The sequence below is a fragment of the Perca fluviatilis genome, chromosome 19 (genome assembly GCF_010015445.1).
Source record: "Perca fluviatilis chromosome 19, GENO_Pfluv_1.0, whole genome shotgun sequence".
In the NCBI taxonomy this organism is placed as follows: Eukaryota; Metazoa; Chordata; class Actinopteri; order Perciformes; family Percidae; genus Perca; species Perca fluviatilis.
Window position 1 is genome coordinate 16,336,563 of NC_053130.1, and position 25,470 is coordinate 16,362,032.

Consider the following 25,470-nt stretch of genomic DNA (forward strand, 5'->3'; position numbering starts at 1 on the left):
ATCATTGAATTACAGATGTTAGGTTATATTTTACAGCATTTGAAAAAAAAAAAAAAAAAAAAATGATTTGAATGGTTTAAAAACCATTTCCTGACTAAACTCTGACAAAAGTCTTCCTCGGATTTTAACTTAATTGTCAATATTTCACAATTTCTGCTTTTGAACTCAAAAATTAGGTATAAAATCATATAAATGGAGGTTTATTGACCATTAATTTTGAAAAAAAGAATTGTAAAACTTTTGGTAATAAGTTGGTTTAAGGGGTGTATATACTGGCGGTAGCTGGGGGAAAAGCGTAGAAAACATTGAATAAAAGGAAGAAAAAAATATTAAAAGAAACTATTAAACTATTAAAAAACCTTGGAGGACAACACAAGGGTTAAACTAAATTGTGACCACGGTTATTGATTTAATACCATCATATAACGATCCATATTCTTCACAGCTGAGCATTTGTAAAGAGCTCTGCCTATTGAACCACTTTTAGTGTAGCTGTTGTGGTTGTATTAAGACTTCTCTGCCCTCTGCTGGCAAACTGAGTCTATTACCAAGAGCTAACAGTATTAGAGCAGTCATGTGAAGGTCTTGGCAGATTTGAAAGATATTATAATTGGTTAATATGCCATCTGATTAAAGCAGTTTGTATTACACCTACGGATGAATTTGCTTGTAAACCAGTGAGGAGATATGATAGTCATTGAATTTTATCTGTATTTAAATAAGGTTGGTATGTTGTATTTTTTTAAATCTATTATTCCATGTAATGATGCTCAAATACTTCCAGTATGCGTTCTGAATATTTATTTTCTCATAAAGACCAAATCACCAACAATTTATGAAATGTGATACCTGAGCTTTACATGCTATGCCAGGTATACGTACACAAATTAAAGCATTTGCTGCAAATACAGCACAACTATGATGAACAAAGAAATAGTGTAAAACAAAATATAGAAGAGATTAAACAATTGCAAAAATTGACAAACAACTTTGGTACTTAGCTGCTATGTATTTTATGTCTCATACTTGATTCAGCATTGCTGAACATTACAAAATTAACTGATAAACATTCCAGATATCATTTGTTATCTGATCATATTGGCAAAATTTATATAAAATATCTTAAAAATATATAGCTCTAAAAAAAAACCAAATGTAATCTCTTAAATCTATTGTATGGCCATGTATATTCAACTCAAATTTCCAGCAAAGATATCACAAGTGAAAAAATATAAAACCTTTTTGTGCATCCTGTATAGGTAAACATTGCATTGATAGTACTAGTATGGCATGCAGGTTTGCGGTTTGTGTATAGTGCATATAGATAAAGGCAGAAAACTGATATTTATAGAACATTTATATATTGTAGTAGTCCCTATTTCCTTTTCAGTCATTGCCACCACATAACTTCAGTAGGAGTTTCTTGTAGTCCCCAGATGTGTCTCCCTGTCAATGAAATAAATAAATCAGCAAATGTGTCTCTTGTTGCTTTTAAATCATCCATGCAACTGCAGGGTAATTTATATTTAGCACAATATATGATGAAGGTACTTACAGAGATGTGTGTGTACAGTGACTTTCCGTAGTTTTTGACATACTCCTGGCGGATATCCAGCATGTCAACCTCGGAACGGGAGACCATGATCCGGATCAGGGTTGTGTCTTTGGTCCCAGCTCCCTGAACACATACACACAATTAGGGTAACATAAATTAAATATTGTGCTACTCTAATTTAGTTATGTATAGAAAATGACTAGCCAATCAATACAGGGTTTCTCACCTTCATGGACTTGTAAAGTCTCTCAGCAAAGTATGCATTTGTGTTCTTAATACACTTCACTGAAACAGAAAATAGTTACTTATTGCCAACACAAGCACATGGTACTCATTAATACTTTCTCTTTTTTTACGATTTGTATTGTTTTAAACATACTTTGTCTCTTAAATGCACTGTAAAAAACCACCTTCTAAAATTCATCACTGCGTGTTGAGTTGAGGATAATGAAGAAACGATACTTAAGTGCTATCTGAAAAGTGATTATGGAAAATCAAGCTATGCATACACACAAAAGAATATAACAGGATGGCAACAAGAAGAATTAAAGCTGCATTAATCAATATGTTCATATTCAATGAAATTACTATGTGGACTCTGAAGGAGGTGTCACTTGTAAACATGAACCTCTAGGGTTTTCTGCAGGTCTACTGAGCTTTTTGCCTGTTTGATCCCAGCACATTTACGGTCCGCTCGAGTCTACCCATTTTCATCCAAACAACAATCCCATAGAGCTCAACAGTCCCGCCCACAGCCGGTTCCGGAAGTAAAAATACATTGCAATTTCTCCATTGACAATTGGAGCATAAGCCATAAAATCGTAACCGTCGACGGTATACTTAAAACCAGCTATGACATGACTAAGCGATTGTATATGCTCATAAAAACGCCAAAAGTTCATGGGGCACCAACCTCGTTTTGAGATAAATGTCTTTTATTCACGACGGCTTGGATAAGTACTTCATTACCCACAATCCTGAACAATCCCACAATCCCACAGTGACGCCTCTGATTGGTGGAACTCATGTCATGTGACTGTTTGGGTAAACCCTAAACCCAGCGAACGTCCGTGAGAGTCTTTGCTGCTGTACTGTGTAGGCTACTGCAACATTACGGTCTACTGTAAGATCTTTAATAAAAAGAAGGGGGAAAAAAAACCTGTGTTGCGTTTCTGCACGGTAGACTTAATCAGTGCAATCATGTTCTCCTTGGCTGCCAGGATGGCTTTTTTCAAGGAAGAGAACAAGAGTGTCCAAAGGGATGAAAACCACTTAAAATAAATCACGTTAGTGAATGTAGTGTGTCCGAGGTTCAGCCTGTGGGTTTTGTAAGTGCCAGCATGAGGGACAAGACCTACAAAGTTGTAGTGAGTTTTGCAGGGAGGTTGGTACATTAGTTAACATTATCCGTTCACTTTAGCTAGACTACTGTAGCCTTCATACTGCATGAGTCATATCAATCGTTTTATTATTTACACGATTACTACTGAAAGAACTGCACTATTAACTGTACATTCACTATATAAAAATCACTGTTTTGGAGGAAAGTGCAAAAGGCTGTCGTCGGATTAGAAGTTGTTCAAGAGGCTCTTTCGCGGTTGTGTCTTCAACTATATTATTCAGTGGTGCGCAGTGGTTTATGGGATGAGTAGTTCCTTCGCTCTGAAATATATATATATATATATATATATATATACACACACACACACAAAGCCGTCTATCAGCAGTGATTGTAAAGAGCACGGAGAATAGCGCAGACACGCGCTTCACAACGCGAGTGGGCAGCGCGCCACTCGGAGAAAAGGGAGAAAGAAAAAAGAGACAGGCTGGTTGAGATGGTATGTGTGCATTTGTGACAACTGTAAGTCGTATAACTTATATTGTCAGTTCACTTAAGCCCTTTATTAGTCTATAGTTCTCGAGCATTTTTAGTTTCACCTTCATCTGCTAGCTAAATTGCACGTGGCTGTTGATTCAATACAACGCCCTTGATATCAGATCATGGCATAGTAGGCTAAACCGTGATTATTTCATACATTCATGAAACATATTGGGGGAAATTCATTCAACATAATTCACAGCCAAACAACAATTAAAAGTATGTTATTTGAACATTTATAACCTAACCTAACCTGGCAGTGCCTCCGTTTTGGTGTCTGCTGCGGTGTGCAGCGCTGCTCGGACCGTGCGCCGCTGCCCTTTTTTTCATCCATAAACTCTCTCAGCTCCTCTGCCAGTCGCTGCATGAACTTCCTCCGGGACATTTTACAGCTGGTGCACTCCTTGGAGAGGATGTTTGCAATGATTCCAGCCAGTTGTAGCATGGATAAAGTTATATGAACACGTAGACAGCTACCGTCTACGTGTACCGCGCCTTTCACAGAGTGAGCGCCCGGTGCTTTTCTTCTGATTCAGAACCATCCGCGCCGTAGCCTACGTTACCGACTCTGGCTTTGCCTTCGGCCCATCGGTGATGCATTGCCCACACTTGTTACTCGAGACCGCTAGTTACGTTTCTCTGACAGAGGCTAGGATTATTACTAAACAACCAAGATGCATCTTCAACCACGCAAAAGATTAAAAACAAAACCGCCAAAATCCGAGCAGTCAATATGACAGTATGGCCAAAATAGGTCAAAGTGATTGTATTTTCTTTGCCTTTTGTGTAATGTACAGTATATGAAAACTATTTTAAATGAAAATACAGACTCTTTTAGGAAAAGTCAGGTACCAGCAGGATTGTATATTTTTTATTTAGCAAAGTTATTACACATATAAATATCAAAACAGTCAAAATGACCATCCTGGCCGTTCTAGTGTAACCCAGCCTTGGAGTTATTTTTCCAAAAGCCAAGAAAAATCAAATGCACACTGCAAGGCTGCCAACTTTGCCAATGAGGCAAATATGCAATTAGTTTCATTATGAATGGTTTCATACTATATATAGCCTACTTTGGGTTTTGGTTTCCCTATGAAGAAGTTCTTGTAAAATTAATTTTGTAGACCTACAGTTCCTCAAAAATACAGTTCAATCAAAAGGAAATGAAAATATGTCTCATTGTGTGTGAATAGAGGTGAATAAATATATTTGTTTGGGTTGCAGCGAAGTGTCAGTTCTGTTTAATACCTAAAACATTTGCCGGCGGGGCGCGGGGGGGTCCGACAGATCTGCCCCCACTGCTAAAACAAATCCTAGAGGAAACACTGCTCTTCAAAAATAGGTAATTGAGCACTGTAGTGGTTATGATCATATCAGTGACTATGTAACTACATGGAACGGACCAATGCCTGTTTCTTGTAAAGTAACTAGCGTTACAGAAGGCTGTAGCCTTGCGCTGAAGTCCCGTGGGAATTCAGTTGTAGCAGGAAAAGGTAAACAGCAGTGTGCAGATCGGAGCGTAGTGTGTGAAGAGTGAAGAGCGGAGGTGTTCACAAGGGAAGAAGCTTGGAGTAACATAACTATGGAGCTAGAGCTAGCCTTCAGTAATGCTGTTACTGTACAAGAAACAGGCATCATTTGGCCCGTTTCCACGTAGTTACATAGTCACTGATATGATCATAACCACTACAGTGCTCAAATACCTATTTTTGAGGGGGGAATAAACTTCAAAATTTCGCCGCGAAAGCATGAACTGTCCTCTGGAGGACATCCACCACCAGCGCCGCCTGTGGATTGTTGTCGTCGCAGGCGAGGGAGGCGGGGAGAGTAGGAATACTGTCTCAAACGCTGAAAAACTAGTCCATGCATTTGTTACTTCAGCTGCTATTGTACCCTACTGTCAGGTTGCTCAAATAAGTTCTTTAAGACTCTCCAGCTGATCCAGAATTGCAGCTGTTCTCACAAGAACTAAGAAAAGAGATCATATTTCTCCTGTATTAGCTTCTCTGCATTGGCTTCCTGTTGAATCCAGGATTGAGTTTAAAGTCCTTCTCTTGACCTACAAAGCTCTAAATGGTCTAGCACCATCATATCTAGAAGAGCTCCCTAATACCCTATTGTCCCACTAGAACACTCGCTCCCAGAATGCAGAGTTACTGGTGGTACCTAGAGTCTCTAAAAGTAGAATGGGAGCTAGAGCCTTCAGTTATCAGGCTCCTCTCCTATGGAACCAGCTCCGATCTGGGGGTCGGGGGCAGAAACTGTCACCTCATTCAAGAATGAACTTAAAACCTCCTATTGATAAAGCTTATAGTTAGGGAGTGAGGAGTTGCAGTGTTCACCTAACTGGCCCAACTGCTTCTCTTCATAATTGTTAGATTAATAATACATAACAAAGCAGAGGGAGGCAGGCCAGCCAAGCCAGATCCGGCAGGGGAGAGTTCTAACCAAAAAGGTACCTCCCTATGACCTGTCTCTCTTAGTTACCTGTTATAGTTACGCTGTTATAGTCCTAGACTGCGGGGGACTTCCTTCCTTTGACACACTGAGCTGCTCTCTCCTCTCCCTTTCTATTACTGTTTCTATTACTGTTACTATTACTATTACTATTTGTGTGCAGCCCGTCCCAGAAATGCTTGTTACTAATCCTAGTTTGGGAGTTTACCCCGAGTCCTTATCTTTTTCCCCAGCGTATTTCCTTGGAGAACGTTGCACCAAGACCCTGGTTGCAGCTGTCGCGTGGTCCTGCTGCACTCCCTGCTGAGCCCAGCGATGCCCTGCAATGTCATGCTGCGTCCTGCTGAACCCTGCAGCTTCCCGCTACATCCAGTCACTGTTCCATTATTAATGTGACTACTATCGCCACTGTTCATCACACCCCAACCGCTCGTCAGACACCGCTCACCAAGAGCCTGGGTCTGTCCGAGGTTTCTTCCCAAGAGGGAGTTTTTCCACTGTCGCACTGCTTGCTCTTGAGGGAATTACTGGAATTGTTGGAATTGTTGGGGCTGTAAATTATAGAGTGTGGTCTAACCTACTCTATCTGTAAAGTGTCTCGAGATAACTTAGTTATGTTTCATATAATAATTGAATTAAATTGAATTGAATTGAAGTAGAAGCTGGATGCCGGTCAGGGCTGCTAGCCTGGCTAAGGAACCTACCACACAGTTCGCCACTGCAGAGATTCCTATTCACCAACGCCAGATGGATCGCACACAAAATGGATATATATATATATATATATATATATATATATATATATATATATATATATATATATATAATATAATATTATATATATATATATATATATATATATTAGATAGATAGATAGATAGATAGATAGATAGATAGATAGATAGATAGATAGATAGATAGATAGATGCTACAAATACACATGGAACTGCTGCGTGATGATTATTACCGGAGCCTGGCTGAACACACTCACTCATCCCAGACGGCAGCTAGCAGCTAAGAGGGTAGGTGAATTTAAACAATGGCTAAGTTGCAAAACGCATCTTGTTGTCATGTAAGGGCCCTGTTCATGTTGCACAGACATTTTAATTGCATTTTGTGTCTGTTAAGAGGCACAAAGACACTCTTTATCTTATGCCCCCATAACTGCCGTTTTAGCTGAGTGGGAGCTCTCGGCATTAGCTGCATTAGCTCCGTGTTGCTAGCACCGATTCGGCTCGTTTCTTTTGCTATCGACAGTACTCATATACATATAGCGATCAGGATTAACGTTAAAATTGCCTGGATTGTAATAAAGTATTAGTAAATGTTGAAATTAACATTAATAAAGATGAATAAATGCTGTATAAGTGCAGTTCATTATTAGTTAATGTTAACTAATGTAGTTAACTAATGTTAACTAATGAACCCTATTGTAAAGTGTTTTTGCTACATATTTTGTAAAATTATGTCACAGAGAAAAGCAGACAGCAGCACGTCTTGCCATTTGCTGAATATGGTGCTTCTTGTGTTCAATCTGTCATCCCTCCATCATACCAGGGCTCCAGAAGGCACCCTGAAGTGAGGAGAGGAGACTGCTGTTGCTGACCCCATCCCAAAGACAGCACAATTCATCAACAAGTACAAATCCAGCTTACCTACATATACTACTGATTTTGATTACCATTATTCTGTATTATTGTTGTGCTTTAGTTTTGAACCTAATGCTCATTTCATTCAGTGTTTCCTCTAGGATTTTTTTTAGCAGTGGGGGCAGATCTGTTGAATGAAACCATTCATAATGAAACTAGTTGCATATTTGCCTCATTGGCAAAGTTGGCAGCCTTGCAGTGTGCATTTGATTTTTCTTGGCTTTTGGAAAAAAAACTCCAATGCTCGGTTACACTAGAACGGCCAGGACGGTCATTTTGACCATTTTGAAATTTATATGTGTAATAACTTTGCTAAATAAAAAAAATACAATCCTGCTGGTACCTGACTTTTCCTAAAAGAGTCTGTGTTTTCATTTAAAATAGTTTTAATATACTGTACATTACACAAAAGGCAAAGAAAATACAATCACTTTGACCTATTTTGGCCATACTGTCATATTGACCGCTTGGATTTTGGCGGTTTTGTTTTTAATCTTTTGCGTGGTTGAAGATGCATCTTGGTTGTTTAGTAATAATCATAGCCTCTGTCAGAGAAACGTAACTAGCGGTCTCGAGTAACAAGTGTGGGCAATGCATCACCGATGGGCCGAAGGCAAAGCCAGAGTCGGTAACGTAGGCTACGGCGCGGATGGTTCGGAATCAGTAGAAAAGCGCCGGGCGATTGTGTGTAGACGGTAGCTGTCTACGTGTTCATATAACTTTATACATGCCACAACTAGCTGGAATCATATAACTTTATACATGTTACAACTGGCTGGAATCATATAACTTTATACATGCTACAACTAGCTGGAATCATATAACTTTATACATGCTACAACTGGCTGGAATCATATAACTTTATACATGCTACAACTAGCTGGAATCATATAACTTTATACATGTTACAACTGGCTGGAATCATATAACTTTATACATGCCACAACTAGCTGGAATCATATAACTTTATACATGTTACAACTGGCTGGAATCATATAACTTTATACATGCTACAACTAGCTGGAATCATATAACTTTATACATGCTACAACTGGCTGGAATCATTGCACACATCCTCTCCAAGGAGTGCACCAGCTGGAAAATGTCCCAGAGGAACATACTTTTAATTGTTGTTTGGCTGTGAATTATGTTGAATGAATTTCCCCCAATATGTTTCATGAATGTATGAAATAATCAGGGTTTAGCCTACTATGCCATGCTATGATATCAAGGGCGTTGTATTGAATCAACAGCCACGTGCAATTTAGCTAGCAGGTGAAGGTGAAACTAAAAATGTGCAAGAACTATAGAATAATACATTTACTGAACATTCTCACCTGGATAGGCATAAGAGCTGGCTAGTTGTTCTATTACTCATGTTAAATGTTCTGTTACTCATGTATAATTTCAATGTTTTTTTAATTAATTAATTAATTTTATAGGCCTATTTATTTGACCTTTATTAAGTGCTGCACACAATTATTATTAATATTATTATTAATATCAACAGGCCTACCTATAATTTATAATTTTTCACTCACCTTTGCCAGTGTCAATCACCTCAACTAGGCAGATGTTTCTTACCTTGACAGCTTTTATGTTATTTTTATTAGAAAATAAATAAATGGAATATCTGTGGTATTTCAAATTTAAACAAAGTGTGAAGACTCGATTACTACTTTAGCAAACCACTAGTAAAGATAAACTAATATGTGCCAGGAATCAAGTGTTGATATAGTAGTGAGGATATAGTAGTGGGGATGGCTGTGCCAGGCTAGTAATCTCTGCTACACAATGAGGCCTGCTGGTGGTCATTTTGGTCTGGGTCATACAATTCTGTTATATAGCTGACCTGGCCCCGGCCCCCCATCACAGTCAGGAACGATAATGTGGCCCCCAGAGAAAAAAGTTTGGTGACCCCTGGTCTAAAACTCATTATATACGGATTTTTCCAGACGTCAATGGGAGAAATGAATGGGAAAACCTAAGGTCTCTCGGAGGAGGGGCGGGACTGTTGAGGTCTTTAAACAGCAGCAGGCAGCGGCTGTTTAGAGCAACAAGCCCTGATGTATGCTACCTGTCCAGCACCAAAAGGCAGATAACGTTAAGCATAACGTTAGCAAGTAGATGATGGATGAAGTCAAACACCCATCATCTACTACATCTAAACTAAAAGAGCCAGATATTTTTCTCAGGAATTGGTAGAGACTAAAACAGAGCTTAAAAGGAGAGTGAATATTAGATTTACATTCATCAGGTGGCAGGAAACATGACCGCCATAGGGTGATAATGTTGCTCTCTGTCTGCTAAAAGTTCAAGTCAGGGCTGTGTTTGTCAGCTTGTTTCTGGGATATTCTGCCCACTAGTGACCAAATATTCATTAATGGAGCTTTAAAGCAACGTATATATTGTAGGTGAAAACAGAAACAAAAACACTGTCCAGAAGAGGGAAACGAAACACAGCATCAAAACCGATGGCAGACATCCAACATTGCACCACACACCATCTCACAATGAAAACATATAGACTGGTTGTGCAAAACCATCGGAAGGATTCAAATAAATCACATCTAAAAACAAGTTACTGTACCATAACCCTGAGAAATGTTGGCAAAAAAGGGGGAAAAAAGAAATTATGCATTTAACAACTTCCTCCAGTTCTTTTTCAAAAGTGTATTAAGATAGCTGTAAGACAAGATGTAACATAATGAGCATGGAAAATGTTTAAATGTTATGTCAAACATGTACTGCAGACAACCTTACACTTGTCATTAACTAATTATGTGGAGCAGATTCTGACTCTCTCATTACATTACTCATTGAATAAGTGTGTGTGTGTATTCTTACCCACTGCCAACATGCCACTCTCAAGGTCTCCGGACATCTCCCTGCTGATGCTCTTCTCGATATCCCTGCCACACATCTGCTGGTACTCAAGAAAAACTACACACACACACACACACACACACACACACACACACAAAAACACACAACACACACACACACACACACACACACACACACACACACACACACACACACACACACACACACACACACACACACACACCCCCCACCCACACACACAACACACACACACACACACACACACACACACACACACACACACACACACACACACACACACACAGTTTTCATTTGTGGCCCGATTCTCCTTTAATGTGTTTTAACTGTTGAACCTTAGGTTATGCTTGTGAACATGTCTCCATAAAGAATACCTGCTCTGAGATGGGGTTTGCTCCTGGCACACAAAATAGCATTAAACTTGGATTCATCGGTTCCCAGCTTGTTTTCTCCAGCAGCATACAGGGCCTATAAGGAAAACAGCAATGCAATGTCTTTTGTTTAGTATAGGATCTCCATTAGATGTGCACAGCTCCTCTTCCTGGGGTCTTTGCAATCAATAGTACAAGTAAATAACAATAGAAGACAGCGTTTCCCACAAGTTTACTCGTGGTGGTGGGTGGCGCAGGATGTGATGGCTGGGTTCAGTTATAAAACTAGTCAAACGAAGGTTAAAACAATGACTACATAACATTATCAGATAATTTAGAAAGAAATAACTATTTACATATTAAATAAATTAAGACTAAATTATGATACAGACAGATAAAAATATTGCGACACCATGCTGCATCTGACACAATTTCAGGGTATTTATTAGGACTGCACCATATGAGGAATATGCAATATGCCCCGACGTTGTTGAATATTGCAATATTACTTGGGATAAATAAATAAAAAGTAGCCTACTCAGTTCTGCTGCTTTCAGTATTAAGCTAAAATACAACAAATTGCTCGTTCAATTTTAAACAAAAAGAAATCACCAAAAAAAAGTGTAGCAATGTTGTGCTTTGTCAATTAAATCTTTTTTTTTTTTTTTTGCCAAATGTTAACAGTTCAGAAGATAAAATACCCGTAATACTGTACTATGATCCATACAGAAAGTTACATACATGTTATTATTAATCTCAACACGGTTCCCTCCTAACTCCTGTTAAACCATGTAAGACTAGGGCTATCAAAAAGTTCATTCTTGTTCATTTTGATGGTTAGCTCAAGTTCTACGGTTTTATTAGTACAGTTAATCCCACTGCAAGACCACCAGCAGCATGCTACTACTAACGTAACGATAGCCTCACTGAGCAATAGTGGTGGGCGGATCGATCCAAATATCGATACCAACGTTGGTATTGATATTGATCAATACCAGGGTAATAAGTATGGCTAGCTAGCAGTGGCTAGCAGCACACACACACAAGCAGGACAGAGACGGAGCAGAAGAGTGGCAGAGAGGAAGAGGAGCGCTGTGTGGCTATATTTTCAGGCCGAAAATGAAACAACGGCAAGCTGTATAATTTGTAAAAAGGCTGTAAGATACAGTGGTAACACAAATTTATACAAGCATATGCAAATTCTGTCCTTGGTTTTAACTTATAATCCAAATGTAAAAATCACAAAAACACTTGGTCATGAAAATTCATCCTCCTTAAAAAAAAAAAAAAGTATCAGTATCGGCGATATTGGCCCTGTATTTACTTCGTAAATCGGTATCGGATCAATACTATATAAATTGTTAAGTCCAGTGTTTCCCATACATAGGCTCTACTTGGGTGCCCTGTCCTGGTAAATTGAATATTTATAAAAATATATAAATTTATATATATATATATATATATATATATATATATATATATATATAAAATAAATATTCAATTTACCAGGACAAGAATATAATAGAAACTATTATGGGAAACAATGAAGAATAACCAAGATGCAGATAAATAAAAAAACAATAATAATGAGAATGCAGCAGATTTTACCTGAGCATCTTGTTTAGCCAGAGAGATGTCAACCTGCTCTCGTTCATCACGATTACCCTGCAAAATACAGGACAGCATATTCCTAGTTCAATCTGAGAGTAAAAAAAAAAGAAAAAAAAAATTTTTTTTATCATATCTTACCTGGGCAAGAGAGATCAGGAGCCTGCGGAAGTGGCCAGAAGTATCGCCACTAATGGCATCTTCCATTGTCTTCTTGTATTCTGAAATGGAAAAAAAAAAAAAGCAATGGTACAAACAAAACAAAAAAAGATCACAGATATTGTACATGGGTTTAATTAAAATACATACTGTAGGTTCAAGCATTAGCGACTTTTGAAAGCTGATAATCAACATGTGTGGACTGTGTTAAGGAAAAACTCAGGAGCAGCACATCTCATTTCACATATATGAAGAAGGTTCAGGAGACTTTGATGAATTACACAGGTGGATTTAACAAATTCTCAATTGAGGAGAGTTTAGGATTACACAGTACAGTGTAGGTGCCATCCCAACTTCTGAAGTTCCTGTCTTCCTGAAGGTTTATTTCAAGAGGGTAAGCGTGCATCTGGAAAGTGTACGTCCAATGGGGAGATTCTAGGCTAACAAGCCATTGACTGCCATTCATTTTGGCGAATAACTTCACATCTGAAGCATTTAAAGACTTTAATTTGTCCATTGTTTATTTCTAAAGAAACACGACAATGTATAAAAGGCCCCATTACCTTGTATCTCACGTTATGGCTCCGTAGCAGACATTTTTGTAAAAATAATAAAAAACAATAAACGATTGTGTCATAACCACGTGACTTTCTGTCGCATAGTAGATAAATTACCGTATAGTACAGGAGAAGCTCGCAGGCAGTTTCGACTTACATTAGCTGTTTAAGTTTAATTACTAATGTTAACTAGCATTTTATTTAGCAATAATTAGCCTGTGCCCATGTTATCTCCTTACATATACCTACGCTCTCCTGCTCTGCAAGAATCGGAATGATTGAGATTTCTCTTGGCACAGCTACCAGAAGACTTACAACTTTCAGACAGGTTGCTCACATCATATCTACGTCTTCAAGCTCAGTTTGAGGCAGTAACGCTCAGCGCTCACTGGAAAAGTGACTTCACTGGTCTCCGTAGAAATATATGGCGTCGCTGTGTCCATTCTTTTTACTGTCTATGGTTTATTTACACTCATGCTGGAGGCACTAAGTTTAGCTGAACCTTCAACCTTCAATTAAAATAAAGATATTGCAGGCGCACAAAAGACAGACACACATAATGTGTTATGTGTCTACTTCCTCCATGATCTTGGCAGTCTTATAATACAATTGTTACGTCTCATCGTCTTTGGAGGCACAGAGTTGAAGTACTCCTCTGCCTGGAAAGGTTAAGGTTATGTTGGCCACTGACCTGAAAGAGACCTGGGCACTACGGTCTCAACTTACATAGCATGAGTTTGTAAGTTGGAAATTCCACCACAGATCAAATATGGTAATAATTAGAATATTAACAAACATTGTGCAACTCCATTTAAATCATGAGGCACTGAAATTCTTCACTGAAACCAAGACTGATATACCAGCAGCTTTTCAAGCATATACTGAAGGTTAGGTGACCACAACCCAATTTACTGGCAATTCATTTATTCATTAGAAAATTGTATGTCTTTCTGTAGTTGCAGTTATGAAACCTTAATTTCAATTTCTATTTCCTATTATTGACTAAAATGGCTACTACTAATTTAATTTATGTGCAACAGATTCCTAGCCAAAACATCTGCATTTACAAATTGTATGGTGGTACCAAAATCTAGACAGACTGCACGTATCTACTAACATAATAAAACACTTTCACCACAGTTCTGTTATACTTGGTAATAAAGGAGATCACAACAGTAGGGAAAGCAGTCCATTAACCGCCCTGAGGCATCTCACCTTGTTTGTAAATACGGTTTATCTCCTTGATTTCAGCGTTGGAGCGAGAAGACAGGATCTCTATCAGACAGGCTTCATCAGTTCCGGCTCCCTGTTAGGAAGACAGGACAATAATAATAATAATAATAATAATAATAATAATAATAATAATAATAATAATAATAAATACTTTATAATCCCGCAAGATAAATTATAATGTTTTCACTCTGTTGTTATTATTACACATTACACACAGGCCTGAACTACACACACATACTCAGAACCTATACATGCACTAATGGAGATATTTCAGAGTGAGGGGGCTGCCCAGTTGGCACCTCTCCAGCTACCAGTCCACCACCATACTTTGGTGCATATGGGGATTTGAACCACCAACCCTCCGGTTCCCAACCCAACTCCCTACTGACTGAGTTACTGCCATCCCAACAATGATAACTTGACAACCTAGTCCTCTGGCAGGCAAAATTCTTCCTGTGCATTTGTGTTAAGGGAATCTTTATTCAAACCTTCAACTAATGCAATTCTTTACATTTTATAACAATGTAACATGTATACATGTTTCTTGATCTAGGAGCCTTTTTCATAACAAGTTTTTTTTTTTTTTTACAATGCAATACCACATAATAAGCTGGGTTTTAATTAATTCTATGTCGACATAAAGCTGTTAAATACTGAAAAAAGTATCAATAGGTTTTGTGCCTGAGCGTTTACCTTTATGGCATTGTGGATCTCAGAGGCATCAAACTCAGAAGGGGTCTTCAATGTGGCCATGACCAGACTCCTAAAGTTTCCAGACAGTTCCGAGTGCAGGTCCTTAATCAGATCCTGAAAATGGAAACATGCTTGGCAAAATTAACAACCGTCATTAACTGCTGAACGTACTGCTAGAAGCTCTGTGGCATAGCTATAATGAGCGCTGAAGACATTCCAACCCCCTCTCCATTCTACTGGCAGCCACAGCACCTGTTGTCTGCTTGTCATCATTACACACTGCTAGCTAACGCATACCGAGCCACTTATATTCTATTTTTTATTTTTTTTAAGTAAATACTCATCGAATGGAAAATGGCATCAGGTATCACATTAACATTAAACACTTCAAGGTGCCCTGCCACATGTATTTCATTACTTTGTGGTAATGTCTGAAGTTCTACCATGGACTTTTTGTGGAAAAAATGCCTTGGTTACCTTGTTTCAAGCCATTCTAGCGTGGTATAGAAAGCCTGCAGGAAGACTCAGCTCGATTTCTGTCAGTTCTCATTAATATTCAACAAGCTAAGCTGTTTGAATCTGATTGGCTTACAGCTAGCCAATGAGAGCCTGGCTGTCAGAATCCTTTACCAAGCCAAACTGGGCAAGCTAATGAATAGTAAAGAGCTCAGGCAATATGATGTCAGACTGTACAGCTTTTGTAATTGGCCTGATTTCTCTGCTTATTTCTTTTCAGGGGCTAGAGCTGACAAAGGAGGTAGCAGTTCATTTTCACAACATAACACAAACACATATGGACCTAACATATTTAAAAAAAAATGCAAGTAAAAACGATTTTGTATGGCACGGCACCTTTAACAATAAGCATAAAGAGGACGTTTACCTTGCCATAGGAAGTTTTGTAGGCCCGGAGCAAAGGAACGCGCTGCTTGTTAGAGCGACTCCCCAGTAAGTCGATGATGGCTTGCTCATCAGTTCCTGCACAGACAAGCCCACACCGTTGAATCAGAAGCAGACTACAGATAAAGAAATGTTCCAATTCAAAACATTTCTTACATACGTACAAGTGACATTTATACTTGAAAATGACAAATATCTTAATACCAAAAGCTATAATCTAAAGAAAGTTAAGTTGGTCATCGACTAACTAAAGCCTGTCAGCGAACAGTCACAGAATGTCTTTAATTAGGTTATATAATTTTAAAATATGTCAAGCTGTATCTTTCTCCCTTTACATATAAGTGAATTTGCACAATGATTTATAAAATGTAAGTGTTTATTGTGCTCATACAAGACAGAATAATAGTTTTGATTACAATTGTTATAGATGTGACAATAGTTTTCCAACGATCAGATATTCATTTTTATCATCCTGAAAAAGAGACCATAAAAAGATGACTACCGGTAATTAACTTAACACTTAGTGGACTATGATCCTTACAACCAATTAGTTAACTAAATAATTAAGAAAGGGCAGCCCAAATGAATACAGTTAGAACACACTTCCCAAATAGACAACATCCAGTGAATCATGTGCATCTGGAGGATATTATTAAGCATTCTGTCCATAGCGCTCACCAAAGCCCTTCATGGCCTTCCTCAGGACCTCCACATCTCTAAGTGGGTCAGCTCCAGGAAAGTCCGTGATTGTTCCCCTGAATCCTCTCTGAGATAACAACACAGCCATTTCCGCAGTGCAACAAGTGTTATTTAAACAAAAAGCTCATTCTCTTTTAGATATTACGTTGTAAATGTATAGTATGTGTGTGTATTTGACACATAACAACAGAGAGCCATAACACGACGGATTGTTTTGTTAACCTATAGGGTCAAAAGTGTTTTTTAGCGTTTCTTACGTTGACAGGTGGAGCAATTGGCATGGCTCCTGGGTTGTAGGCTGGCATGGATGGATTTGGTGAAGGGCCCTGTGGGTAACCTGGCACAGGTGCTGGTGCTCCTCCATAACCAGGCATGGGTGGGTTTGGTGATGGTGCTCCGGGGTACCCGGGCATTGGCTGCCCAGGCTGACCAGGCTGACCAGGCTGACCAGGCTGACCAGGGTAGCCCATCCCTGGGCCTTGGGGGTGTTGCATGTTCCCTCCGGGCTGTGGGTACAGGCCATATGACTGTTGGTTAGGGATGGGGGAACCATACCCGCCAGGCTGAGTGGCAGGTGGGTGACCCCCAGGGGCTTGGGCGAACATGGATGGGTTTTGAGTAAACCCCGCCATGACAGAAGAGATCTGGTTGGCCTGTGATTTGGAAAGATTGGCATCTCATAATATGTGTACAGACCTTTAAAGATTATTTTATGCAAAGCACAGGTAGCTGGTCACACCTTTATTGGATTAGATTCAGATTTATTTATCATATTTATTGAATTAATCAATGTTTAACAAATTTCCAAGTAAATGCCCTTTTATCCTGGATCTAACTTCAGAGCTAACTGAGTTACACGATGTACAAGTATCCAAATGAAGTGTGGCCATGCTACCATAAGACGGAAATGAATATATCTGATAACAGATAATGAGTAAATAACATAGACAAGGACTCAGTAAAGTAAAGGGGATAATTAGAGTTGCATTAGACTGATAGGTTTAAGATGCATGAATAAGAATGAATTATGTGTTTTTTATTCAAGAGACCTAGAAAAAGAAGCTGACAGAGAAAATCGCAATGCTGAGGATTTAAAGATGCAAACTTTTGGAAAAGTCTTACCACAAAGTGAAAAGATGTGATATTCCATGAATGGCTGTATAATTAATTCTAACTGGAATATTCAACGCATTAATATGATGATGTTGCATTACACATATTTAAAGAATTTTCTGGCTGCAGGTGAAGGTAATTTGTTAGGCTAAACCTACCATGCCAGCCATGTATCCAGGGTTGGATAAGTTGTCAAGACCAATAGAGGGATATCCACCAGCTGGGCCACCTCCCCAGCTGCCTGCAGCAGACAACAAATACAAAGCTGTTCAGGAAAGTTGAGGATGCATTGAGAATATTAGCCTGACACAGGAATGACTCTTCTTAGTGGAACTTCCCTTTTCTCACTTTCCAACTAGTTAACAGGTCAGTGAAAGAGAGTTAGTTAACAAAGAATAGGAGTACTATGTGAAAGAAGGACTGTGGGACTTGCTTCTCTTAGCAACAACCATTTCTCTGTTTAATATAACTCTCATGATCCCTGTTTCCTACAAACATAACATAACTGACTCACCCTTTCAAAGAAAGAAGCACCAGAACACATTAAGGCTACATTTGCATTGCTACATTTTGGTTTTTAAGCAGAGTTTTCAGCCAAAAGTAACTCTGTGCAAACAAGTGTTTTTAGCTCCAGCAGAAGAACTAATCTGCATTTAAACTACCACGCCCAAACCGCACATCTCATCAACATTCTCGTATACTGGGCATATATAGGAGCCAGCATGTATACTTCGCCCGTTGGTGGTAGTTGCCATGGTAACTTTAGTAGATTAGTCTCAAAAGCGAGACTTTATGACCGATAAGACCCAATCAGGCGGCGAAACACTGGCTTCAGTGTTGCCAAAGATCTCCGTTTGCGGCCGTTGAGACTGCAACACAACCCCGCGGATTTCAAAGTGTTTTCAAATGTCTCTGGTTTAGGGGATCTGAAGCGCAAGAGCTGTGTGAATACACTCCGTTTCACTTATTTTTTAAATCACCATAATGGGATGATTGTGTTGCTCTTCATGTGCTAGATGAGAAAGTAGGCATTTTTTGATAATATATTTCGCAAATGTCAAACTATTCCTTTAACAGTGTGGCACGATGGCTTACCTTGTGGTGGTGCCTGTGGATAGCCTCCAGCCTGAGGCGGATAGCCTCCAGCCTGAGGAGGATAGCCTCCTGCCTGTGGAGGATAGCCTCCTGCCTGTGGAGGATAGCCTCCTGCCTGTGGAGGATAGCCTCCTGGTTGAGGAGGGTAACCGCCTGGCTGCTGCGGGTAGCCTCCAGCTTGGGGAGGGTATACTCCAGGCTGAGGGGGGTAGGCACCAGGTTGTTGAGGAAAAGCCCCAGGCTGTTGTGGGTATCCACCTGCCTGGGGGGGGTATCCAGGGTAGCTCATGGCTTTAAGCATAAAACAGAACTGTCAGAGCTACCAAACATGGCCTATTAAAAAAAAAAGTAAGAATCATCTTGTGCAGCCACCTAGACAAAAATGCATTTTATCTGTTGGTAAAAGACAATAATAAGAAAGAACACGTGGCTGGGTTGGATTGTGGGTAGAACAGGCGCACATATACTGAGAAGTTTATGCCTCGACGCAGAGGTCCAGGGTTGGAATCCGACCTGTGACGATTTCCTGCATGTCTCCCCCTCTCTCTCCCCTTTCTCGCCTAGCTGTCCTGTCAATTAAAGGCGGAAAATCCCCAAAAAATAATCTTAAAAGAAAAAGAAAAGAATGAACGCTACGCTGTTAATGGCACCTATAGAGACTGTAAAACATATTGACCTTGACATACAAGAGAGTTGAAAACACACCCAGCTCTAATCCTGCCCCTCCTCATCCTTGATAGGTTGGATATTCAGCCTATATGTTTCAAATGTATTTTATATCTTGTATGTAGGGTACTACACGAGAAGGTTAGTCTGGGGACAACCTTCACCCACAAGAATGTGTAAATCTATTATGAGTTTGGGTACAACTGTCACACAGAGGAATCGGAGCCAGGAATGTGGGAATCTATTAGTAGCATCGGCCATAAAAGGTGTAGTTTAAGAGTAAAACTTGTGTGCTGAAATAGATGTCTCATGCTGTGTAAGCACAAAAAGAGTTTAAAAGGTATTCACTATGATGTACATGTTGTTCACCCTTGGGCAGACGTGTCTGTATGCTCATGGTTGTCCCAGTGTCATGAAAGTTTGTTCACTGTTTGAATAAAGCTGCACTTGATTTGTAATCATCGGACTGGTCGTCATCTCTGAGGTCTCCCAACATCATTTCTGAATCATCACCCGATATCAATCCTCAAGACACAATTATTCCCTGACAACGACATGAATAATCTTGATTTCTCAGAACTGGTTCACTTCTAGAGTATGTCTGCTTTGATAAATGTAAGAGTATAGTTTGTTGTTATACTGGTCATACTAGTCTGCGAGGTAGGTAGGTTCCTCAACTCAGTGTAGTGCTTTTTTATGTCCCTATATATAATCACCGGTCTTTGCTTTTTAATGTAGCAATGTAGGCTAATGTCACGGTCAATGCAATATAATAAATTGCAAACTCCTTATTTCAGGACTGTTGGATAACAAATATGTTTAGCTGAGTAGTGGGGTGTTGAGGAAACTCTCTTTTTGGTTAAACTTAGTATGACAAGCCTCTGTTCCAACATGCCTACTTGTTCCATGGTAATGCTGACTTCAGAGGACTTAAATGGAACAGTATTCTCTGTTTTGCATTTTATGGACACTGAAAAAAAGACGTTGCTGTGTTTGAATGAGCACACAGAGCAGGGAAGCAACCCTATAAAATACAGAGGTCAACCCTAAAGGATAGAAGCATTTAAACTCAGTACAGCATTTATTCTATAACCTACGTTCAGATTTTTTTTTTAAGGTAAAAGCTATCCAGTCACAATGACTTCGGATCTAACTGTTACATAAAAGTCGGACGGTTCACGCCTCGCCGTCGTCCATTAATACCTGACAATGGACACCTCGTCGGGCATTAACCCTTACTTATCCTCTTATACAAGTCATACTCATGAGTCATGCCCTGCCATCTGATGTCAAAACACTAGCACTGATGCTGACTTAAAGTGCCCTTGTGAAATACTTTATCAACAGTTAAACACACATTTGGTCAGAACAAATGTAGTTTGTCTACTTTAGGATGCTTTAGGTTCAAACAGATCACACCTTTCTGCTTTCACAATTCAAACTGAGAAAAATGTGACGAGAAGCACAGTAACCGTTACACACTGCAAATCCAACACCAATGCACACAGTCATATTTGCTTAGGGAGTTGGGGTCCGAGTAAAGATATTTATCGTTTCAGGTTTAAAGTCACCAATATGAGGTCATTACAACTTCTTAAGGTGTAACAATACAGTGACGGTTACTATTAGCTAGCTAATCTTAACATATATAAATGGCTTGATTTAGTTGAATTTTGTTGTGACGTTGGGCGTTGTCAGTTCCCTCACTTTAAAACTGGTGAAGATTGATGGTTCGGCGAAACACAAGACATTACTATTGACTATTTATAACGAAAGTGAGAACAAACACTGTACTAATAGTTAACATGCAAAACAGATTGTGTTAGGCAATTGAAAATACACATACTAACACAAACAAAAGTTCCCGTTTTGGACTGTGAGCTAGGCCTGTAGATCTGTTAAAGAAAAACAAGCTAGCGTTAGTTAAACCTCCGAACCCAATTTACATAATGTGTCTAGATCCGCCGTGTCAACTCAACCCAGCACTTTGCTGTAACTTAGCTAGCTAGCTAGCTAACGCTATCGCTTGCTGACCAAAAATAGCCGAACAAAAGCTACAATCTAAGCAGAGCATTTTGTGGCCTTAAATGGTTGAGCTAAAGGCACTGGTAAGTACTGTATATGTGCAATAACGTTGACAGGCTAACGACAGCGTCGAGAACAGCAGATCAACGTTGTACCAGAAAACGACTCCAAAAATAGTTGCTACTTATCCAAATATATCTTATAACGTGAGCTAATGTATCATACACTCTAACTCAGCCTGTTTGATTTTAGCACTTACTTCAGTCTGCTTGTATAGCCTCTTCCTGGATGGACGTAATTCTATGACCAGCCGCAGTTTTGACTAAGCTAGATAGCTACTTAACTGGTATGGGTGGGACTCTGTCATACTTTCCATTTAAAGAACCCACCCATATCTTTGCCCGTCACAGAGAACTGATGTGACAACAGCAAATATGTGTTCACATAGGTCAGTTTCAACTGTTGTTTTTTTTGTTATTCATGTTTCCGTTTTAACCCAAGAGCGAGAATACGGGCTCATTTTTATAATGTGCATAATCACTGAAAATCTGATGGAACACACTTCTCGTTTATAATGTTATTTTGGTCTTAGCTACGTGTTAAGATCATAGACTGTAACAGTCTATGGTTAAGTAAAAGCAATGCGCTCTGGACAGGAAGTAACATTAACGTGTCAAAATAAAAGTATGAGAGCTGTAATAACTGCCAGAAGAACAATGTACTTTGGCTTTTGCCTGTAGCTTATCAGATTAAGTTACAGTTAATTATTTAGGGTTATATAAAGTATTTAATTGAGCAACATTCATTAATAGCCACAAAGGGAGTAAGAATGAATATTGTTTTAAAATAGAAATAGGATTATAATAATTTTTAAATCAAATTTTAAATAAAATCTGCATTCCCCTAGCATTATGTGTGGCGTTATTGACTACTTTTACTCTAATCTTACATCAGCCAGTAAAAAAAGGCAAAAAATATAAGGGCTTTTTCAAATTGCTCTGCAGAATATTGTATGTGACATGGTTGACCACATTAGCTGCCAATGTAAATGTGATGAAGAACATCAATTAACAAGTTAAAGTGTACTGGAGACTATCTCATTCTGGTCTGGTCTCCTCAGGCCCTGCAGACTGGACCAGAGTTCATGGTGAGCATCGTAGACCTCCTCACTGCTGGGCCTGTGCCTGGATCACCGAGCTCGTTAGATGTTCGCTGCTCATGCTAAGCCCTTGAAACAGTAGTTGGTCAATATTGGATAATAAAATATAATACATTATAGGTATTGTGTGGTTGAATTACAATAAGGAATGGTCAGTGGTAAGCACTGTGGCCTCACAGCAAAAAGCTACTGGGTTGGAACCCTGGTGGCCTGGGGCCTTTCTGCTTGTAAAGTACAAGCAAGTTGAGGAACACTGCATTTTATGTTTTATAGTACTGTCTTTTCTTTTCTATTTCCTAGCTATTTACAGTTTTTTACAATCACTTTGGCACTAATTTCAGAACCTTGATGTCATTTTTCAAAACTGTAGACACAAAACTCACAACCAATGATCAAAATGCACATTTTTCAAAAACAATTGCTTGGATACAATACACATAAACCTAAGATCATATGTTCATTCAACAAAGATCAGCTGTTCAATATCACACAACTTAACATCAAAGTACTACTATTTCAAAAGGCAATTCACACATTACATTTCAGATGATTGTCTATTCATTTCATTACAATGATCTAACTATCAGTTGATACAACTACTCAAAATGATAAGTAACTGTTGCAGACAAACAATATTCCATGTTTAGATCGTGAAAGTTTCAAGATAACGAGATTTATTATTGTCACCATTAGCGTGGAGCATGAACCAATCAGACTACATCATCTATGAATGTAATATTTCATCATCCTTCTTTACTGTAATGTACTACTGTCTATCAGACACTGTTTCGATGGTCCCATGTACCACCTTTGAGACTATTTACAGTATTGACAGTACTGCACTGTGTGCATGCAGGCCCAATTGTCCAATTCTGCCAACTTGTTACTGATGATTGAGATATATATGTTATATATACTGTATATATATATATATATATATATATATATATATATACCGAACCACATTGTTCACCATGCCCGAAGGTTTTTTCCAAGATGTTTTGCTAATGAAAACATCCATTGTGACGTGGATGAGAACCTGTGGCCAAATCCACAAGACAGAGTTGATGTATATGTAGAAGTACAGTAATCACTTCTTTGTTTAGCTTTTTACTGTGAAGTACAATCAAGTTGAGGAACACTGCATTTGAGGTTTCACAGTACTGTCTTTTCTTTTCTATTTCCTAGCTAATTATTTTTGCTTTGATTCAAATAAACCTAAAATATTTTTTTCATCAATACATTTCAGATTTTGTTCAATGACTCCACTGTGTCTGTAGTATTCTCTCTACTACTGCAATACTTTTACAGGGATGTATTTACATCTAGTACCATAATGAAACATGTATCACCTATTTTGAACTACAATATTTAAAGTTTGTACGAACGATGACCCAGTGAAACTATGGGTAGCTTTTGTGTGGGTGATCTAAAGTAACGTTTCAATGGTATTTCACCATCAGTTTTTTGAACCAATGATTGTGCAAGTGCAAGATTTCTTTAAAGATATGAATGCACAATGCAATGTTTTGAACATTGGACAGCCTGTGTTACAAGTGATGACCGTTTTGAGTTTTGTGTCTAGAGTTTTGAAAAATGACATCAAGGTTCTGAAATTAGTAGCAAAGTGATCGTAAAAAACTGTAAGATCATTTGTTCATTTAACAAAGATCACCTGTTCAATATGACACAACTTAACATCATAGAACTACTATTTCAAAAGGCAATTCACACATTACAGTTCAGATGATTGTCCATTCATTTCATTACAATCATCTAGTTGTACTACAGGACTTACTTTCCAAAAATAAGCATAATCATAATTTTGGGGAATATTTTTGCCAAAACATTTAATATAGAATGGTTTCTCTAAACTTACCACACAATTAGTCTTCTGCTGGTTGTAGGCCTACTACATCACTTAATTTAAAAAAAATAGGAATATGCTTAATTTTGGGGAATATATTTTGCTAAAAAAAATTAATTAATAATAATAAGTCATGTCTCCAAAACTACTCCACACATAGAAGCCCCCCTGCTGGTTGTACTACAGTAGCCTGACATCGTCATACTCAGATTCTAGTCAGAATGTGAACTTCCAGACCTCGAATGTTGTGGGCGGGGCTAAATTCAGCTGGCATCCAGGCTAGTACTACAACACTTACCTTTCAAAAATAAGCATCATAATCTTGGGCAATATTTTTTGCCAAAAACATTTAATATTTTAATAATTAAATAGAGTCATGTCTCTAAACTTACCTCACATATAATTCGTCTGCTGCTAGTTGTACTACAGCACTTAGTTTAAAAAAACTTCATAATTTTGGTAAATATTTGTTGCCAAAAGAAATGTCATAATTACAGAGAGTCATGTCTCCAAATCTACTCCACACATAGATGCCCACCTACTGGTTGTACTACAGCACTTACCTTTCAAAAATAAGCATAATCATAATACTTTTTACTATATATTTTGATAGTAGCCTAATAACCGTAACAGAAATATACACATAATGGGGTCTGTACATTAAATTACTAATACTAATAAACTTATTTCATATAGCATCTTTCTTCTCAAGCGCTTTACAAAAAATAATCTGTGTGTGTGTGTGTGTGTGTGTGTGTGTGTGTGTGTGTGTGTGTGTGTAAGGACATTTGCCACAAGATGGAGCTCTTTTAACAGTCTTTTCCACATCATACTGGCCTGCCTGCCACTTTCAGGTTGGCTTAGAGGCTGGGACATGCTGGAAAGGCCTGAGAGAGCCATGGAGCGGGGCTTGTTTTTTA

General features: G+C 38.6%; 1 protein-coding gene and 1 long non-coding RNA gene across 5 annotated transcripts; one reads left to right on the forward strand and one right to left on the reverse strand.

Moving 5' to 3' along the window:
• Positions 1–786: 786 nt before the first annotated feature.
• On the reverse strand, positions 787–21,943 carry LOC120548057 (annexin A11-like). 4 transcript variants are annotated; one of them, XM_039784003.1, is made up of 15 exons: positions 21,784–21,937; positions 18,834–19,124; positions 17,897–17,979; positions 16,883–17,278; positions 16,605–16,692; positions 15,910–16,004; positions 15,027–15,140; positions 14,316–14,406; positions 12,526–12,605; positions 12,385–12,441; positions 10,780–10,873; positions 10,388–10,483; positions 1,782–1,840; positions 1,556–1,678; positions 787–1,446 (listed from the first exon to the last, which is right to left on the reverse strand). In XM_039784003.1, exons 2-15 carry the CDS (start codon positions 19,120–19,122, stop codon positions 1,387–1,389), a joined length of 1,725 nt encoding a protein of 574 aa, XP_039639937.1. In that variant the 5' UTR covers positions 19,123–19,124; positions 21,784–21,937; the 3' UTR covers positions 787–1,386. The 4 variants fall into 4 exon arrangements, with proteins under 4 accessions (XP_039639937.1, XP_039639938.1, XP_039639936.1 ...); XM_039784004.1 differs by having other exon boundaries at positions 16,883–17,131; positions 21,784–21,935; XM_039784002.1 differs by lacking the exon at positions 21,784–21,937 and having other exon boundaries at positions 18,834–19,134.
• On the forward strand, positions 21,333–22,800 carry LOC120548058. Its single transcript, XR_005637136.1, has 2 exons — positions 21,333–21,607; positions 22,645–22,800. It is a non-coding gene; the product is annotated as an uncharacterized LOC120548058 (long non-coding RNA).
• Positions 22,801–25,470: the final 2,670 nt, after the last annotated feature.